The sequence below is a fragment of the Oncorhynchus mykiss genome, chromosome 8, assembly GCF_013265735.2.
Source record: "Oncorhynchus mykiss isolate Arlee chromosome 8, USDA_OmykA_1.1, whole genome shotgun sequence".
Taxonomy (NCBI): Eukaryota; Metazoa; Chordata; class Actinopteri; order Salmoniformes; family Salmonidae; genus Oncorhynchus; species Oncorhynchus mykiss.
Window position 1 is genome coordinate 26,359,203 of NC_048572.1, and position 21,852 is coordinate 26,381,054.

General features: G+C 42.8%; 1 protein-coding gene across 1 annotated transcript; it reads left to right on the forward strand.

Annotated features, from left to right (window-relative positions):
- Window positions 1–3,974: 3,974 nt before the first annotated feature.
- Window positions 3,975–16,974, forward strand: LOC110529707 (elongation of very long chain fatty acids protein 4). Its single transcript, XM_021612159.2, has 7 exons — window positions 3,975–4,365; window positions 8,782–8,877; window positions 9,156–9,343; window positions 13,407–13,487; window positions 14,690–14,861; window positions 15,047–15,174; window positions 15,371–16,974. The coding sequence occupies exons 2-7, from the start codon at window positions 8,811–8,813 to the stop codon at window positions 15,653–15,655; spliced, it is 921 nt and encodes a 306-aa protein (XP_021467834.2). The 5' UTR covers window positions 3,975–4,365; window positions 8,782–8,810; the 3' UTR covers window positions 15,656–16,974.
- Window positions 16,975–21,852: the final 4,878 nt, after the last annotated feature.

Sequence of the window (21,852 nt, forward strand, 5' to 3'; positions counted from 1 at the left end):
CATACAGGTATAGGATCTTAATTTGTTCACTCTAGTTGCTGAGCATTTTCCTGCACCGCAGCAAAAGTAGATGAGCTTTGTGATTTACAGAAATTCACTGAAAACCCACACTAACACACAGTTATATTAACAGTGTTGCACTTTCCACGTAACATACTTTTTCGCTAGCTAATATAGCCTAACCACCAATCAAGCAGAATTATGCAATAAATATTCAAATCCTGTTGCTGCAGGATTATTTTGTGACAGTATAGGTCAAATTCAGATCCTACATCTGTACACTGTGCTGTGCTGACTTGACATTTTTAACTGGGGTTGCTTCTCCTTTTACTAATGGCTAGTTTCACTCTTCACTCTTGTTATGTAATGCAACTGATGTCTGACTCAATCATTCACCCAGGTATGTGTACATACATGATCAACATCAGATGGAGTTTACTTTCCCATCTGGCAGTTTGAAATGCTCTGCACACCTTACAGACATATTCATGCATGACAAAACAGAGGAGAAGCCATCACACACACACACGCACATGCATGCACACACACACACACACACACACACACACACACACACACACACACACACACACACACACACACACACACACACACACACACACACACACACACACACACACACACACACACACACACACAGGCTCTCTCTTAGTTACCAGGCTCTGTTTCAGTTTCTGTCCTTTGTTTACCCACTTCTTCAGATTCTACCATGCAGTTCTATGCGGCAGCCAGAATAGACATTCGTTAGACATAGCTTTAACACTGGTCAGGATTGAGATTAGGGTAGATAAAGTATGTCAGAGATCTACAATTATTCTGCTTTTGACGAAGACAGACTGATAGTTTTCGGCCAACATTTACATTCTCTGACTTGATGCACCCACTGGATAAATGCACTTCCAAAATATCCCTGAAATAACTGGACTCTGAACAGCTCTATATTTCAGTGAACCCTGCATTCCAGCCTATAACAGACAGGACATACAGCCTGACCTACAGTAGCCATATAAACTATACCCTTTAGGATCCCATAGTACTTAATGAACCAGACTATTTCAGCCCACTATCTGCTGCTCTCCCCAGTCTGCTGACCTCCCAGCAGGCATTTGAACAGGTGCCACGGTGCGGTTGCCATGGGTTACGGGAGGGTAGGCTTATAGTCATGACCCACCTGATTATGGGATACGTGCAGGGCCTCCTACACATACACCACATTCTGGATACACCAAGCACCAACGCTGCCAAGACCACAGGCCAACGACTGTGTGTTTATGTGTATATTCCTCCTCTGGTGTGTGTGTGTGTGTGTGTGTGTGTGTATATGTGTGTGTGTGTGTGTGTGTGTGTGTGTGTGTGTGTGTGTGTGTGTGTGTGTGTGTGTGTGTGTATGTGTGTGTGTGTGTGTGTGTGTGGTCTCAGAGCCCAAACACTGCAACCTGTGTGTATTGTATGAGAATGTGTGTTTGTTTGGGTTGGCAGCGATGCTGAGGTCGAGGCAGTTATGAAGGCTGTATATGGTCGACTGACAGTGAGAACAGGTGGACCTGTGGAATTTTGTCTTCCTTACTCTCTCACACTGATACACACACAAATAAACTCGGTGTCTCTTGCCACCTCCTTTCTGTCTCTCCTATCTCTCTCCCTATCTTTCCCACTCTCTCACTCACTCACTCACTCACTCACTCACTCACTCACTCACTCACTCACACCTGACTGGGGCATGGTCAGGTCTACATCTCTTTAATTAAGAAACATACACAAAAACACATGCACACACACATGCACACCAACATACACATCCACACACACATGGCTGTAGAGTCCTGCTGATGGCTCTTGTGCTTTTCCCAGTAAACAGATGTGCATCATAGCAGGTAGCCTAGCGGTTAAGAGAGTTGGCCAGTAACCAAAAGACTGCTGGTTTGAATCCATGAGCTGGCAAGGTCTAAAATCTGCCATTCTGCCCTTAAGCAAGGCAGTTAACTCCCAACCAGAACTGTTCCCCAGGCGCCGATGACGTTGATTAAGGCAGCCCCCCACACCTCTCTGATTCAGTTCGGTTGAATGCATTCCGTTGTGCAACTGACTAGGTATCCCCCTTCCCTGAGGGGAAATGAGAGAGATTTATTCCTCAGGATCACCATACAGCACAGAAATACTGTGACCCATCCTGGAGCTGCTTCCTCCTCCTCTCCTCTGCTCACCCACCTTCACAGAAGGAGGCGCAGCGTGTGTGCTACTAAAATACTGCTTTGTTTCTATCTACAAGCCATCAGACTGCTGAACACTTGAAGTGTACTCGCCACCTGGCACTGACTCTGCACCTTAGCACACATGCACTCATGCACACACCCACACAGACATGCACTCATGCACACACACACACACAGACATACACTCATCCACACACACACATTCATGCTACGCACACATATCACACATACCTTATTATTTTTGCTAAATAGAGCACAATTCAAACACTTGCCACCCAACCCCCCTTCCCCCAAACATGTGTAAATATTGGACTATAAATTGTGCAATCCTGTATTATGCTAAAATGTTTATTCTATTCTAATGAGCCATTTACTTGATGTTCATATTCTTATATTTTATTATTTCTTATTGTTGTTGCATTGTCAAGAAGGAACTTGCAAGTAAGCATTTCGTTGTATGGTGTATGCCATGTGTATCCTGTACATACGACTAATAAAACTTGAAACTAGCATAAAGCTTGGCTATCCTCAGAAGGGTACAAGCTGTGTGTGTGATGTGAATCTGTTGGATGTGTCACATTATATCACAATGAAATTGAAGACAGTAATAGGTACTGTACACATGTTATGTAATATTTTCCCCTCCCTCAAATAGTGACTGAAGCAGGGCCTTGGATGGGGTTTGGAGAGGACCCTCCAGTTGGAACATTGACATCACTAATGGAAAAGTACAAAATAACAGAGGTATAGAAATGAGAGTAAGAAAATATGAACTTCCTGCCTTTGGAACAGGGCTAGTCTACCGCATTTTGGGCCCTGGGACACCTACTTACAGCAGGGACCCCGAACCACAAAAAATACAAATTAATGCTATTGTACACATTTTGCCATAAGGTTGAAAGAAAATGTTGCCAATGCTTATAACGTGTTCATATGCTATCTGGGGAGCCCCTGACCTCCAGTGGTCCCCCAACCCAATTATTATTATTTTCAATCAAATAAATTCAAAGGGATCTTGGGCAAATACTTGAGAATGATATGATATGATATATTCTGATATTAATTGAATATTCTGTTCAATAATTACCAGGCTTGGAGTGGAAAAGTTGTTTAGTTCATCTGGAGAATCAGGAATGGGATTTAAAAAAAATACAGCTTTAGGTTACACCAGAGAGTATGTAGGCCTACAGAAAACTCTGCTGCAACCAAATACTGTACAACCCAGCTGTGCTTGTTGGGTATCAATTGATGGTGTGACACTTCCACCTAGTGACTAATTCAAAATATTGACCGACTCAGTGGAGTACAAGACACACTCTAAAGACAGATGGCTAATTGATTGACACCCTCTACCGGGACATTGGCACATACCCAAAAGCTATTTACAGCCGACGACCTATAGCCTACAATAGCAACAAACATTTGTTGTATAAACTCTAATTTAGTCTACCCAAGTTGAAACATGAGAGCTATTAAGGAATCCCTAGGCTATGTCTGATAGAAAATGGCTCATAGCCTTGGACCTACTCTTAGAGTTAAAGCCAAAGCTGAATGAACAACACTCAATTCATTGTATTTTGGACATATAGCATGACCTACTAACGAGTGTCATCGAGGCCAAAAATGCATAATTGCAACAAATGCACTTATCCAGGAGGTTTCCTCACACATCGATGCGTAACAGCAGAGAGGTACCCATTTGTCATGCGCGTTCAAAGAATCCTCTCTTTTTCCTTCCGAGTGGCTTCCGCATTCGCCTATCACTCAACGAAGCTGAATGGGGGATACGGTGGATGTTGATAATCTCTACCATACAAAGGGGCCATCGGTCTGTCCAGTCAGTGCAGAGGTCCCTGTAGTGCAATATCCGCATGCGCAGTGCCATCAGGCTGGTCGGGTATCCTATAGATCTTAAGCGATGTGTTTCAGCAGCCAGCACGGACCTCATACATGATTTCTTTGGGATAGATTTCCGCTTGCCTTTGCATTTTTGCCAAATTTGGGGTGGATGTCTAATTGTCCTTATAGCAGTGTTGGGGATCAGCGGCTATAACGGCAGAATACGGTCATTTAAAGGCGTTGTCCATCACTTTGCACCGGATGTCAGTACACGCAACTAAATCTCGAGAAGGTATGTAGATATGTATTTTTCTCCATAATGAAATGGTTAATACAGAAATGCAGAATCGCGTGCTTGGGCTATCATTCTTTAAATCGGTTCTTTTGTGAACAAATTAGTGCACAGCCTTGGAAAGTGTAGGCTTAGTCTTTTTTCTTTAGTTATGCTTTGAGGAATTGAACCGTTCGTAACCTTCTCTTGCGTTCGTTTTCTTTATGCTTATCTGCCATCCCTTTTGGCTGAATTCATATCATCATAGTTCTGTATTTTTACAAGACAATAAACTCAGACAGTGCTTAGACAATTTCATCACTTATTCACCCTTACACTCTCCGCCTGCTCTCTCTTCCTAAGAAACCATGAACTTCTATTATGTGAGCATGCATGACAGTAGCCTACATAGACTCAGTGGAAAGGAACTTGCACGATGTTAGAATATGATGGGTGGCATATAGGAAGGGATTGGATGCAGCCTATAAAATGTGTCTATAACGTGTTTAGCGACTATTTTGGTTTCATTTTCCCTATATGATTTGTATAAACTGTTAACCACATCATTTCCCATGTTCAGTCAACCACTCTTTGAAAATCCGCCATGCGCCATATGTGTGAGCGCAAATAAGGGTCTAGTTCATAGGGGCAAGTTATCGCTTTAAATGATGCCCCTGCGAATGTGGGTCGCTTGGCGTTTGGATTTACGTCTAAGCTCGTAGAGCAATTGGATTTAAGCCTCTTGATCGCACCGCGCAAAACCTGCTGACACACGCGCCCCGGTTCTTTGTGTGCTCTCATGCCCGTTTCCACGGGCGACCGGACCTATTTGGGTGAATTTTTTTCTCTCTCCCATCCTCCCATTTCCTCTTCCGTTTTGAAAACGAAACTTAACCCCCATTGTCAGTGAATGTGTGTTTTTTCAGGTTCCCACAAACTCCCCAATAAGTTTTCACAAATTAATTAGACCTATTATGATCTATAAGCCAATAAGATGATTTTAGTGTGTGGTTTACAACATGTTATAAACTGGGTGGTTCGAGCCCTGAATGCTGATTGGCTGACGGCCGTGGTATATCAGGCCATATACCAAGGGGAAGACAAAACATTTATTTTTACAGGTCTAATTACGAAGGTAATCAGTTTATAATAGCAATAAGGCACCTGGGGTTTGGAATATATGGCCAATATACCACGGCTAAGGGTTGTGTCAAGGCACTCCGTGTTGCGTTGTGCGTAAGAACAGCCCTTAGCCGTGGTATATTGGCCATGTACCACACCTCCTCGGGCCTTATTGCTTAATTATAACACTAGGCCTCTGCATTCTAATTTGCGGGCATTGTCATGCTGAAACAGGAAAGGGCCTTCCCCAAACTGTTGCCAAGTTGGAAGCACAGAATCGTCTAGTATGTCAATGTATGCTGTAGCGTTAAGATTGTCCTTCACTGGAACTAAGGGGCCTAGCCCGAACCATGAAAAACAGCCCCCGACATTATTCCTCCTCCACCAAACTTTACAGTTGCCACTATGCATTGGGACTGGTAGCGTGCTCCTGGCATCCGCCAAACTCAGATTCGTCCGTCGAACTGCCAGAGGGTGAAGAGGGATTCATCACTCCAGAGAACGCGTTTCCACTGCTCCAGAGTCCAATGGCGGCAAGCTTTCCACCACTCCAGCCAACGCTTGGCATTGCGCATGGTGATCTTAGGCTTCTGTGCGGCAGCTTGGCCATGGAAACCCATTTCATGAAGCTCCAGACGAACAGTTCTTGTGTTGACATTGCTTCCAGAGGCGATTTGGAACTCGGTAGTGAGTGTTGCAACCGAGGACAGAGGATTTTTACGCACTACGCACTTCAGCACTCGCCGGTCCCGTTCTGTGAGAATGTGGCTTAGCCATTATTGCTCCTAGAAGTTTCCACTTCACAATAACAGCACTTACAGCTGACCAGGGCAGGTCTAGCAGGGCAGAAATTTGATGAACTGACTTGTTGAAAAGGTGGCATCCTTTGTGGTGTCACGTTGAAAGTCACTGAGCTCTTCAGTAAAGCCATTCTACTGCCAATGTTTGACTATGGAGATTGCATCGCTGTGTGCAGTGAGTGTGGCTGACTTAGCCGAATCCACTAATTTGAAGGTGTGTCCACATACCTTTGTATATATAGTGCATCAACCCACTTTACATCAAAGAGAGCCAACCAGCTTTCTGGTAGAGAATGTAGTGATGAGTACTAAAATGTGTACTGTATGTTGTTCTCTATGGTCTTTTATACACCCATTCAAATAAGGCTTTAGTAGCACACATTTAGGGAAAGGGGGATACCTAGTCAGTTGTCCAACTGAATGTATTCAACTGAAATGTGTCTTCCGCATTTAACCCAACCCCTCTGAATCAGAAAGGTGCGGGGGGCTGCCTTAATCGACATCCGCGTCTTCGGCACCTGGGGAACAGTGGGTTAACTGCCTTGCTCAGGGGCAGAACGACAGATTTTGACCTTGTCAGCTATTTACAAACAACTTTTAAATTAGTTTTTATACTGAACAAAAATGTCAACGCAACATGCAACATTAGGCCCTAATCTATGGATTTCACATGACTGGGAATACAGTTATGCTAATGTTGGTTACAGATACCTTAAAAAAATGGGCCTCACAGTGGGCCTCAGGATCTGAACATTCAATTATCTGCCAACAGCTCTGGTGGACATTCCTGCAGTCAGCATGCCAATTGCACGCTCCCTCAAAACTTGAGACACCTGTGGCATTGTGTTGTGTGACGAAACTGCACATTTTAAAGTGGCCTTTTATTATCCCCAGCACAAGGTGCACCTGTGTAAGGACCATGCTGTTTAATCAGCTTATTGATATGCCACACCTGTCAGGTAGATGGATTATCTTGGCAAAGGAGAAATGCTCACTAACAGGGATGTAAACAAATTTCTGCACAAAATTTGAGAGAATAACTTTTTGTCCGTATGGAACATTTCTGGGATCTTTTCTTTCAGCTCATGAAACATGAGACCAGCACTTTACATCTTGTCTTAGAACATGTGTGTGGGGGGATGGGTAACCACAAAGACCTACTCTGTCCACACTGATCAGTTGTTTAGTCCTCTTTTAGATCTGTGCAATTAGTGTGAGGCTCGAAATAAACCCTGCACTAACAGTTTAGACCAGGGAATGTTCGTACGTATGGGTGATCCATGTGCTGAGTTTGGCAAACTCAGAGTTTGAACTTGATGTTAAAGGGATTCTTTGGGATTTGGGCCATTTTTATATCTCTAAGTACAGTACGAAGGAAGTTAGAGGTAGTTTGGCGAGCCAATGCTAACTAGCATTAGCTCAAAGACGGAAAGTCTATGGTATCTGCTAGCATACAGTACCAGTCATTGAGCATACGCTAGTTAACAATTGCTCTAGTGCTAGTTAGCAACTTCCTTCAAACTGCACGCAGAGAAATAAAAATGGTATCCATGAGTTCATCTGACTCTGGGGAAGTAGATAAAGGGCTTAAGTATCCCTTTAAAGTGATGTCCAGAACTTTTGTATAATTTCAGCCAGTAGTTTTCAAATTGGTGCTCACGAGCCAAAACTGGTCTCCGTTTTTTGTGTACTAGTCAGCCACTTCTGTACTACGCCATCCGTTTCATATGTTACGTTTGGTCCTGCAAAATGATTTTATATTTATATACAGTACCAGTCAAAAGTTTGGACACACCCACTCATTCAAGGGTCTTTCTTTATTTGTACTATTATCTACATTGTAGAATAATAGTGAAGACATCAAAACTATGAAATAACACATGGAATCATGTAGTAACCAAAAAAGTGTTAAACAAATAAAAATATATGTTTTATTTGAGATTCTTTGAAGTAGCCACCCTTTGCCTTGATGACAGCTTTTGACTGGTACTGTATATATATATATTATTATTATTTTTTGTATGATATGTTACAAATACAATTCGTACAATATGTTACGAATTTGTTGTGCTTAAATAAGATCCCGGACTGCATCTTTAACTTCACCAACATTATAATAAGGTTTTCAATTATCTAAAGGGGCTTAAGACGTTCGTATGCTTCCCAGCTGACACAGTTTGGTAGAGTTCGTGCATATATTATGACGACATTTTGTGAAGTTTTTGTTCGTTTTGGACTTCAGTGAGGGTTTTTCCGGCTTTTCGGGCACACGCATTTCTTAACCTCTTCGTTGGTGATTGGTCAACACTAGGGATTCTTCAATAAAGTCTTTGTTGTCATTCAACGAGAGACGACTCATTTTCAAGCACATTCTTTCATAGAAAAATACTGCACCAAAATTGGGCAACAATTATCTCTCGGGCAAAAACGGCAAAATGAATGACAGATTTCTTTAATTATCTTAGATTCATTTGGACTATTTTGAAGACTGGCTACTCTCTTTCTCTCACTGCAGCATAAGCAGGACCAAATCCAGACGCAGGCATGGAAGCTGTCACCCACTTTATGAATGACACGGTAGAGTTCTACAGATGGAGCCTTACTATAGCAGGTGAGTTAGTGCTGATTTCTCTCACATTGCAGGGACAGTCTGCTAATCTAACCACGCACACAAGCACAAACTCAGGTACACATGGTTGCTTGTGTGTGTGTGTGCAATACAATACACTATTAGAGCAATTCGGAGTACTGCAATTAAGTATATCCTCCAGACACCATTGGTGCAACATTGTGTGGTCATACATTCAGACAGGATTCAGAGTCATACTTTACATTTGTGTGTCTGTCATATGACCACTGCTGACATTAACTTTCCTGTCCCTCTCCCAGACAAGCGAGTGGAGAAATGGCCGATGATGTCGTCCCCCGCCCCCACCCTGGCCATCAGCTGCCTGTACTTGCTCTTCCTGTGGGCGGGGCCTAAATACATGCAGAATCGCGAGCCTTTCCAGCTAAGGAAGACCCTCATAGTGTACAACTTCAGTATGGTGATACTCAACTTTTACATCGCCAAAGAGGTAACCAGCTCCATTCCTTTTACACCAAGTCAATAATGGCATGTTCCATTTCTTTTCAGGCCATTGTCTATTTGGTTCCCAGTCCCTGTCCCTTCAGTGTGTACAGATTGGAAACGGCTTCCCACTGGGCACACACTCACTGAATCAACATTGTTTCCACATCATTTCAACAAAATTACATTCAACCAATGTGGAATTGATGTCTGTGCCCAGTAGGTTGATCGGTGATAGCAATATGACCCCTGCTTTAAGTTAATCTATTGTTCAGCAAGGCTGTGCCATCACCGAATGGCTGATGTAGCATGCCATGTACCAACCCTGCCTGAATTCAATACTATACTCACATACCATACCTAGGACTGCACCTGTCAAGCATCCACTACATTAAAACAGTTGAAGTCGGAAGTTTACATACACCTTAGCCAAATACATTTAAACTCAGTTTTTCACAATTCCTGACATTTTAATCCTAGTAAAAACTCCCTGCCTTAGGTCAGTTAGGATCGCCACTTTATTTTAAGAATGTGAAATGTCAGAATAATAGTAGAGCGAATTATTTACTTCAGCTTTTATTTCTTTCATCACATTCCCAGTGGGTCAGAAGTTTACATACACTCAATTAGTATTTGGTAGCATTGCCTTTAAATGGTTTAACTTGGGTCAAACATTTCGGGTAGCCTTCCACAACCTTCCCACAATAAGTTGGGTGAATTTTGGCCCATTCCTCCTGACAGAGCTGGAGTAAGTGAGTCAGGGTTGTAGGCCTCCTTGCTCACACACGCCTTTTCAGTTCTGCCTTCAAATTTTCTATAGGATTGAGGTCAGGGCTTTGTGATGGCCACTCCAATACCTTGACTTTTTGTCCTTAAGCCATTTTGCCACAACTTTGGAAGTATGCTTGGGGTCATTGTCCATTTGGAAGACCCATTTGCGACCAAGTTCGAACTTCCTGACTGATGTCTTGAGATGATGTCTTGAGATGCATCTATTTTGTGAAGTGCACCAGCAAAGCACACCCACAACATGATGCTGCCACCCCCGTGCTTCACGTTTGGGATGGTATTCTTCGGCTTGCAAGGCTCTACCTTTTTCATCCAAACATAACGATGGTCATTATGCCCAAACAGTTTTTTTATGGCGGTTTTGGAGCAGTGGCTTCTTCCTTGCTGAGCGGCCTTTCAGGTTATGTCGATATAGGACTCGCTTAACTGTGGATATAGATACTTTTGGACCTGTTTCCTCCAGCATCTTCACAAGGTCCTTGCTGTTGTTCTGGGATTGATTTGCACTTTTCGCACCAAAGTACGTTCATCTCTAGAAGACAGAACGCATCACCTTCCTGTGTGCTTATGACGGCTGCGTGGTCCCATGATGTTTATACTTGCATATTATTGTTTGTACAGATGAACGTGGTACCTGCAGGCATTTGGAAATTGCTCCCAAGGATGAACCAGACTTGTGGAGGTCTACAATTTTTTTCTGAGGTCTTGGCGGATTTCTTTTGATTTTCCCATGATGTCAAGCAAAGAGGCACTGAGTTTGAAGATAGGCCTTGAAATACATCCACAGGTACACCTCCAATTGACTGAAATTACGTCAATTAGCCTATCAGAAGCTTCTAACGACATGGCATAATTTTCTGGATTTTCCAAACTGTTTAAAGGCACAGTCAACTTAGTGTATGTAAACTTCTGACCCACTGGAATTGTGATTCAGTGAATTATAAGTGAAATAATCTGTCTTGTAAATAATTGTTGGAAAACTTACTTGTGTCATGCACAAAGCTATAGTTTGTTAAAAATACAGTGCTTGCGAAAGTATTCGGCCCCCTTGAACTTTGCGACCTTTTGCCACATTTCAGGCTTCAAACATAAAGATATAAAACTGTATTTTTTTGTGAAGAATCAACAACAAGTGGGACACAATCATGAAGTGGAACGACATTTATTGGATATTTCAAACTTTTTTAACAAATCAAAAACTGAAAAATTGGGCGTGCAAAATTATTCAGCCCCTTTACTTTCAGTGCAGCAAACTCTCTCCAGAAGTTCAGTGAGGATCTCTGAATGATCCAATGTTGACCTAAATGACTAATGATGATAAATACAATCCACCTGTGTGTAATCAAGTCTCCGTATAAATGCACCTGCACTGTGATAGTCTCAGAGGTCCGTTAAAAGCGCAGAGAGCATCATGAAGAACAAGGAACACACCAGGCAGGTCCGAGATACTGTTGTGAAGAAGTTTAAAGCCGGATTTGGATACAAAAAGATTTCCCAAGCTTTAAACATCCCAAGGAGCACTGTGCAAGCGATAATATTGAAATGGAAGGAGTATCAGACCACTGCAAATCTACCAAGACCTGGCCGTCCCTCTAAACTTTCAGCTCATACAAGGAGAAGACTGATCAGAGATGCAGCCAAGAGGCCCATGATCACTCTGGATGAACTGCAGAGATCTACATCTGAGGTGGGAGACTCTTTCCATAGGACAACAATCAGTCGTATATTGCACAAATCTGGCCTTTATGGAAGAGTGGCAAGAAGAAAGCCATTTCTTAAAGATATCCATAAAAAGTGTTGTTTAAAGTTTGCCACAAGCCACCTGGGAGACACACCAAACGTGGAAGAAGGTGCTCTGGTCAGATGAAACCAAAATTGAACTTTTTGGCAACAATGCAAAACGTTATGTTTGGCGTAAAAGCAACACAGCTCATCACCCTGAACACACCATCCCCACTGTCAAACATGGTGGTGGCAGCATCATGGTTTGGGCCTGCTTTTCTTCAGCAGGGACAGGGAAGATGGTTCAAATTGATGGGAAGATGGATGGAGCCAAATACAGGACCATTCTGGAAGAAACCCTGATGGAGTCTGCAAAAGACCTGAGACTGGGACGGAGATTTGTCTTCCAACAAGACAATGATCCAAAACATAAAGCAAAATCTACAATGGAATGGTTCAAAAATAAACATATCCAGGTGTTAGAATGGCCATGTCAAAGTCCAGACCTGAATCGAATCGAGAATCTGTGGAAAGAACTGAAAACTGCTGTTCACAAATGCTCTCCATCCAACCTCACTGAGCTCGAGCTGTTTTGCAAGGAGGAATGGGAAAACATTTCAGTCTCTCGATGTGCAAAACTGATAGAGACATACCCCAAGCGACTTACAGCTGTAATCGCACTTACAGCTGTGGCGCTACAAAGTATTAATTTAAGGGGGCTGAATAATTTTGCACGCCCAATTTTTCAGTTTTTGATTTGTTAAAATAGTTTGAAATATCCAATAAATGTCGTTCCACTTCATGATTGTGTCCCACTTGTTGTTGATTCTTCACAAAAAAATACAGTTTTATATCTTTATGTTTGAAGCCTGAAATGTGGCAAAAGGTCGCAAGGTTCAAGGGGGCCGAATACTTTCGCAAGGCACTGTACATTTGTGGAGTGGTTGAAAAACAAGTTTTAATGACTCCAATCTAAGTGTATGTAAACTTCCGACTTCAAATGTATATATATAGTCCTTTTAGACCTGTAGACACAGAGGAAATAGGGTCTAGGGCACAACTCCAGTCCCCGACAGCTGCAGTGCTGCTGGTTTTCATTTCTCCCTGGCAATCGCTTCCACATCCCCGGCCCCCCCAGGTGTAAATTGGTCTCTGTGGCCCTTGAGGGCTGGTGGTGTGTATCCATGGCAGAGAGCCTTTTGTTTGGCGCGCGGATCAATTAAGAAAACTCAGTTGGGGTGTTGTTACTGTTAGAGTAGTAGAATACACCATTTCAAAATTGGTTATGCGTCATCAGTTTATGTTTTATGTCAGTCACTGACCATGTCAGCTAACAACAACATTTATCTTAGATCCTCCAAAAGGCTAGGGGCCGGCTCTGAGTACATGTATGGGTATGAATGTCGGTATAGCGCAGACCATTGAGCCACTGCTGGCCCTCATTGGGAGTTCCGATATTTTAATATAAAGTTGCTCATTCCTGGTCTAGAGGAAAGGGACAATCTCTAACATTTTGTTCCTAATGTCGTGTCACTAACTTTGTATCTCTGTGGCCTCAGCTCCTCCTGGGTGCAAGAGCAGCGGGGTACAGCTACCTATGTCAACCTGTCAGCTACTCCAACGACGTCAACGAAGTCAGGGTGAGCAAACATGACACCCTACACTCTTTTTCTATTAATTTTGTGAAAAGGCCAAGAGCCGGAGCTTGTCTGTTCATTCTGTTCATGAGCCAGCAAAGACTGGAATTGTTTGCCTTCTAGCCTTCTAATTTATACAGATTGGGTCTCCTGTATTTGAGGTGTAGAGTGAGGTCCAGCTTTAGCAGCATGTGGTTCTGTGTAAATCTAAGCAGCCGTACTGTAATCCTATTGTTAGGTTAAGTAGACTATCACTCTATTTGTGTGTGTGTGTAAGAGATAGAGAGAGGGAGAGGAGGAGAGGACAGAGGGGGCGTGACCTTTTGCATTAAGGGGAGGAGTTATTAGGTCTCACCACTTCTGAACCCACCCATAGCATGATGGAGTTACTGAGGGACAAGAGTGACACTCAGAGCACTGTGGCACACAGCTTCTTTCTCTCTCTCTCTCTCTCTCTCTCTCTCTCTCTCTCTCTCTCTCTCTCTCTCTCTCTCACTCTCTTTCTCTGTGTGTATGTGTGTGTGTGTCAATTACAAAGGGATACGAGAGAGAGAGTATGTTGGTGGGGGTTGAGAATGGATATGGACAGGCTACTTTGTCCAGTTGTAGTCTGACATACAAGAGGTTGAGCTCTACTTACCTTTTAGGCTTGGGAACAAGCCAGCAACAAGCCTGATACAACAGCTATCCTCATGTATTAGCTCTTACTGTACCATCCCCTTAACAAAACACTTTCTCTACCAGACCACAGGCTAACCTGCCATGTCATTCACCAATGACCCCTTTCATCGTCATCACAATCCCCTATGAAAAGTGTTGACCCTAACATTGTTGACTCTGACCTTAGATTTACAGAGATGATCCAGGTGAAGTTATCTTTGATATTGGTCAGGATCCAATTGAACCTTATTCCCAACTTCAATGACTTCAATAGATTCAATAATTGCAATAAAATGTATTTGTGCGTGTGAGGGTGTGTCCTTGATGCATACATGTGTGGAAGATGCATGATAATGAGTGTGTGTGTGAAAAGCAAGGTGGCTAGCGGTGTTATCCATAATCTCAACAAAGTGAAATCCATAAAATCCTCTTGAATCCTCTTTAAAGCGTTTCAGGAAATTGGCAATCTTCATTGTCTTTGAGTTTGAGTCCTTAAAACCAGATGGATTTGAGATAGCTCACTCCCTCCCTCTTCACGTTGGCAGATAGCGTCTGCTCTGTGGTGGTACTACATCTCTAAGGGAGTGGAGTATCTGGACACGGTGTTCTTCATCCTGAGGAGGAAGTTTAACCAGGTCAGCTTCCTCCATGTCTACCATCACTGCACCATGTTCATCCTCTGGTGGATCGGAATCAAGTGGGTCCCTGGAGGACAGTGTAAGTACCTAGGGGTACATTGTGTGTATATATATATATATAGACATTTTCCCACCTGGATAATCTCCCCCCAGCACTGTCATACTGTTCCGACAGGGGTGATGACATACCATGCTAACATACACTCACAAGCAGCCTGACCTGTATCCCCTCTGAACTACCTTTAACCTATATCCCTCTCACAGCGTTCTTCGGAGCAGGCATAAACTCATCCATCCATGTCCTGATGTATGGATACTATGGCCTGGCCGCTTTCGGACCCAAGATCCAGAAATTCCTCTGGTGGAAGAAATACCTGACCATCATTCAGATGGTAAGTCTCCCTGTTATTGTGGCCATAGCACAGCTGTTCAGGTAGTGTGTGATTGATACTGAAACACGTCTTTGCATATCAAAATATATTTCATTGTTTGGAGTGTGCAGTCTGACTCATTGATCAGGGATTATGTTGAGAATATTACATTCGGATTAAGCATGTCAGTTAAACATGTGTCTTGTGTACGTCACAGATCCAGTTCCATGTGACCATCGGCCATGCAGGCTACTCCCTCTACACTGGCTGCCCTTTCCCCGCTTGGATGCAGTGGGCCCTAATTGGCTACGCCGTCACCTTCATCATCCTATTCGGCAACTTCTACTACCAGACCTACCGGCGTACCCCACACTCCGCCCCCAAGGCGGCCAAATCCGTCACCAACGGCATTTCCACAGCAACCAACGGCTACAACAAGTTAGAGGAGGTAGAGGAGAACGGGAAGAAGCAGCAGAAAAAGGGAAGAGTGAAGAGGGAGTGAGGAGGAAGAGGAGAGGACGGAGGGAGCTTCTGTCAGACCAATTGGAGGACTGTGGGGTGAAAGGGCAGGGGAGGTAGGGGGGGTCAGGGGTGAAAGTTCAGAGGGCAGATGGGATTCCACCACACCCCTTCCCACGCAGGATGTTTTGAGGATGTGAATTGTGACCAACTTGCTGGTGAAGGTGTGTGTGTGTGTGTGTGTGTGTGTGTGTGTGTGTGTGTGTGTGTGTGTGTGTGTGTGTGTGTGTGTGTGTGTGTGTGTGTGTGTGTGTGTGTGTGTGTGTGTGTGTGTGTGTGTCGGGGGATTGGTGAGGTTTGGGTATGGGGGGATAGGGGTGGGGGGAGGGTGTTGGTTGTCTATATAGTAGTTATTTTTTTATAAAATCGCTGCTCTTCATGTAGAGTCTGTGCTCTGTCTCTTTACTTTGGGGTCCTGGTCAAAGATAAGACCGTAAAAAGACCACAACACAACCACAGAGACCACAGGGACTCTGACCACAGGGACTGTTTCCAACCAAAACTCCACCCATTTTGTACTTTTATTCGTTTAACTAAATGCTGATGTATTTTGTAGCATTGTAAATTAGATTCTATGAAATTTGTACCAAAGAGGGTTTATTTTGCATTTGGGCGATGAGTAAGAAAAATACTGGTGGAGCATTGTTAAGGATTAAACATGGTTTTAGGGAACAGGAGCTGTTCTCAATTCTATTTTTGTTCCTCTCTATGTGTCGCAGACACAATTGTGTCAGTACTTAAGTACCGGTCTACCTGGAACACAGACTAACTGCAAGCCCCCTCTGCCATACACACCTGCCCTAACGCACATAATATAAACAAACACACACATTCCTGGAATGTGTGTCTGTGAGAGAGATTGAGGGAATGATGTGCACATTGAATGCATCGTAGTGAATCTATAGGGGGTTTGGGTGGGTAGTCATATGTGCAAGTTGTTAGTATATCATTATGGAGTTTGGGTGGGTAACATACTGTACATGCAAATAGGCTGACAAACACCTTTACTGCTAACTGAGTGTTTATCTATTTGTTTGGTTATTAAATTGGTCCTGTGCTTTGATATTGTTATTTTTGTTGTTGTGGTGGATCTCACGGATATCCTGCGTTATTTTTCTCATTTTGTGCTGTGCAACTGAGAAACATGTCTAACTCAAGACAACCAAAAAGGACTGAGGGGGAAAGGGATATTTCATCTCAAAGGGCTTTAAAAAAATACTATATTAATTATTTTATTTAAATAAAACACATACAGCTAGCTACTGGCTGCAGGTACAATGGAAATAAAGAGGATGCCAACAACCCTCGTCTTTCTTTACGTGTATATTAGTGTCTATGTTACTTCATGGATGTGTATCTTTATGTTTGTATGTTTTTGTCCTTTATTTAAGACAAAAAAAACGAATACCTGATCAATCCTATACTGAACCCTAATTTCAAAACTAAACCCTAAACCGTCAATATCCTCTTAAGCCTGCTTAAAAACCCTTCTGTAACTCCAGTGGCGGTCGGCACTGTTTAAGATGAGGGAGGATGATGATTTTTTTAATGAACATGGCCTTATCTCTATTACAGCATATTGGATGACTGTCTTTCATAATCCATTCACCCAGCTCAAAATCAAATCAAATTTTATTGGTCACATACACATGGTTGGTTAGCAGGTGTTAATGCGAGTGTAGCACGATGCTTGTGCTTCTAGTTCCAACAGTGCAGTAATATCTAACAAGTAATCTAATAATTCCCCAACAACTACCAAATACACACAAATCTAAAGGGGTGAATGAGAATATGTACTGTACATATAAATATATGGGTGAGCGATGGCCAAGCGGCATAGGCAAGGTGCAAAAGATGGTATACAATACAGTATATACATATGAGTAATGTAAGATATGTAAATTACATTATTAAAGAGGCATTATTTAATGTGGCATTGTTTAAAGTGGCCAGTGATTGGGTCTCAATGTAGGCAGCACCCTCTCTGAGTTAGTGATTGCCGTTTAACAGTCTGATGGCCTTGAGATAGAAGCTGTTTTTCAGTCTCTCGGTCCCAGATTTGATGCGCCTGTACTGACCTCGCCTTCTGGATGATAGCAGGGTGAACAGGCAGTCGCTCGGGTGGTTGTTGTCCTTGATGATCTTTTTGGCCTTCCTGTGACATCGGGTGCTGTAGGTGTCATGGAGGGAAGGTAGTTTGCCCCAGGTGATGTAACATCGATAGGCATAGGCTACTACGTGATGCTTGAATTTCCCCTGTACCCATCATGAGGTTGCTACAACCTAGCCTATGAATTAAAGTTTACAACGTAGGTGCATAGGTAGAGAGAATTTTGAATAATCAAGATGGCAGACAGTGACACATTCCACCTTGCACTCTCTTGCCTGCATCTTGCTGATCGAGAGTGTAATCATTAGTCAAACAGTTGCAAACGAGAATTTCTAGTGGACAAATTCAGGTATGTTTATCCCCCTTTCGTTCCGTTTGCGAAACGTTTTTCAACAGAATCGGTGCAATGAATACACCCCTGATCACACACAAAAACAGTTCACTTTCATAGCAACCACATACAAACAGCTCATTGTATATATAATTCCTTCTCACATCTATCTACGCTGTCTCCTCCTCGCACCTGTTCCCTTTGCTTGTGAACTTCAGTGCACAACACATCAGTTGTCTGTGACCAGGCGAAAAAACCTTTCCAAGCAAAACCTTCATATCATGACCACTAACCGCACACCCTACATCATTGTCACTTCATAGTCAACATAGCTACTAGAACTAGAGTGTTAGTAAACCCGCTACAATCATGCAGTACATGTACAGTCTGGAGCAAGCAGTTTAGCAGTTCCACCAGCGGGCCTTGGTGGCAATAACTTAATAAAACTAAAAGCTTACCTTGAATTGGAAGAGTTCCAGTGTTGGATAGCCATGGCCAGCTAGCTAACATAGCATCCCTCTCTGTTTGAGCTGGATGTTTGTGTAGGCTAAACTAGCTAGCTGCATTCAATGCTAGCTAAGGAAGTGAAAGTGAAAAATATATATTCTACGAAATATAGCTAGCTCTCTCTCTCTTTGTTCTCCTTTATTTTGGTAGAAATTAATTTGTTCAAAACTGTTCAACTATTGTCTTTCTCTCTCTTTGAGTCAACTACTCACCATATTTTATGATCTGCAGTGCTAGCTAGCTGTAGCTTATGCTTTCAGTACTAAATTCATTCTCTGATCCTTTGATTGGGTGGACAACATGTCAGTTCGTTCACCAAGAGCTCTGATATGTTGGAGGACGTCCTCTGGAAGTTGTCATGATTACTGTGAAAGCCTATGGAAGGAGGTGAGCACAATGGGCCTCTTAGGTTTTGTATTGAAGTTAATGTACCCAGAGGAGGACAGAAGCTAACTGTCTCCCGGCCACACCATGGTGCTACCCTACAGAAAGCTGCTGAGGCTACTGTAGACCTTCATTGCAAAACAGTGTGTTTTAATCAATTATTTGGTGACGAGAATATGTTTAGTATAGGTTTATTGAAAAAGGATAACTTTTTAATTGTTTGACTAATTCTATTTTTATGAAATTCACTGAGAAGGATGGTCCTCCCCTTCCTCCTCTGATGAGCCTCCACGGGTCTACCCCCATCTCAGAAACCCTCTCTCCATCCCCCCTCCACCCAGAAGCCTTTAGAATTCTCATTCTCAAAGTTTCCAAAGGTCTGTAAATCTCTGGCTCTGATGAGCAGGATTCCTCCACCTCTTCTCTCCTCTCCCGGCCCACCCTACTCCCCTCTCCCTCTGTACCCTGGGTCAAGCAAATTCCTATGAATGACAGAGGTAGAGCGAGAGAGAGAGAGAGAGGCCTGTGTCTCTGGGGCTTGGCCAGACAGCTCTGCCCTAATCTGAGGGGGGGTAAATTGGCTTTAGCTGTAAAAGAGCTTATGCCTACGTCACAAAGTGAGTTAACCCAGGAATTCAGGTCACTGTGGAAAAGAGGAGCCTTCTGTAATCTTCCTTTGGGACGTTGACACTCACACATATGTGCATACATCAAATCAAATTGTATTGGTCACTTACACATATTTAGCAGATGGCATTGCGTGTGTAGCGAATTGCTTGTGTTCCTACAGTCCAGTAGTGTCTAACAAATGACAACAATACACACAATTCTAAAAGTAAAAGAATGGAATTAAGAAATACTGGAATACATATACTATATACACAGAGAGAGTTCACACACTGTCTCTTACACACAATGCATAGACACATATACAACATTCACACATGTTAACACACACACAAAACTGCACATATGCAACACATACACATACTAGTCAGCTTCTGTGCCATACGTTAACAGATACATGGAGAGGATTTTCACAAGACCTCTAGTGACATCAGTGCTGACTCAATTTCCAGCCTCACTCCTATTGCTGTCACCGCCTTCCTCCTCATCTGCCTCTCTTTCTTCAACACCTTTTTTCTGTTCCCCCTCCACTATCACCCTTCCTCCTATGGGAAGAAGAGGGATCTACACCAGCCGAGCTCTAAGAGGATTGCAGTAGGCCTTCCATCAGGGTCACTTAACACAGGTCACCATAACCTGTACTGCACTTGTGCTCTTAGCACTGCTCTGAACTCACACTACCTCCTAACCACAGATCTAGGATCTAGCCAATCTTAGCCTTAACCATTAGGGGGATAAACAAAATATCTGACACTGTATCAGTGTTGAGGGGGAGTTCTAGCTACATCCAAACTCACACTACCTCCTAACCACAGATCTAGGATCTAGCCAATCTTAGCCTTAACCATTAGGGGGATAAACAAAAGATCTGACCCTGTATAGGTGTTGAGGGGGAGTTCTAGCTACATCCAAACTCACACTACCTCCTAACCACAGATCTAGGATCTAGCCAATCTTAGCCTTAACCATTTGGGGGATAAACAAAAGATCTGACCCTGTATCAGTGTTGAGGGGGAGTTCTAGCTACATCCAAACTCACACTTGTGTAAGCTTTACACACTCACACCATCCATGCTGTGATACTCTCATACAACCCCAGATTCAAACTGTCTGTCACCTGTCTGTCTGCCTGTCTCTCTCTCTGTCTGTCTGTCTGTTTGTCACTCATCTCATTACCACTTACAACAACACCTTATTGTAACTAAGTTTGTTCATACGGTCAGTGTATCCTTGGCGGCAACCTGTCTGCACGCACAGACGATCCCTTTATGAAGGTACTGAGAGGTGGGTGGAGACCACCCTCCCATGGCCTAAACAAATCACTGCATGCACAATATGGTTTACTGAGTTCTTGATCTACTACCTAGGCCCACTGGAGATACCTTCTAGCGGTTGGGAAAATAAGTAGAATACATTTGAAAGCAAAACAATAAATATAGCCTATTCATTGTGTGCATATTTTCAATTAGTGTTGATGTAGACAGTAAAAAGGCTGCAATGGGTTATTTACATTGGCCTGGAGAAAGATATTACATTGTTTGTTTCCTGGTTTGACGTTGACCTCACCACATCATGAATACTGTGTAGCTAGCTAGTCGTGCCCCTGCAGTGCCTGTTGTGTCAGCATCTCTCTAGCCCTTTATCACTGGGCTGAACCTGCACTTTCTCTCGTGGTAAGAAGCCTCATTCAAATAACACCTTTCGATAGGAAATTGCTTAGAAAATTCATGAAAATATTTGACAGTGCGTTTGTTGACCATCTGTAGCCTAATATATTAACTAATGTTAGGCTATGTGCCATTTTTATTGAACAAAAGTTACAGAACAGTACAAAACTCACTATATATAAACTATGCGTATATACATTTAATTGTATCACTTGTAGCCTATCACTAGGCTATACATACTGAATAGTAACCTTGTATAGCACACGTTAGATTCCCATTTGCCAATAAACAGAGGCCTATTGGCTTCGGGTCTTTTTCAAAGTTAATATTATTTCAATGTCGCTCTGCAGACGTCATGTCCCTTTTGCAGCAAAGGTTGTGCATTTCTGCCAGAATTTCCATTTAAATGTTGGAATGTTGGAACTGGTTGACCATCATATTTAATTGCACCTTTTACCAACCGGATAGACCTAATATATCAAGACTTATATTATGTTTTTATTATTCCCATAACTAATATATAATACTTTGCAGTCACTTTGAGATGGGCGAGT

Coding starts and splice junctions, on each gene's coding strand:
- LOC110529707 (XM_021612159.2), top strand. CDS start 8,811: ATGGAAGCTGTCACCCACTTTATGAATGACACGGTAGAGTTCTACAGA. Junction 14,862..15,046: donor GTGGGTCCCTGGAGGACAGT/GTAAGTACCTAG, acceptor TCCCTCTCACAG/CGTTCTTCGGAGCAGGCATA. Junction 15,175..15,370: donor ACCTGACCATCATTCAGATG/GTAAGTCTCCCT, acceptor TGTACGTCACAG/ATCCAGTTCCATGTGACCAT.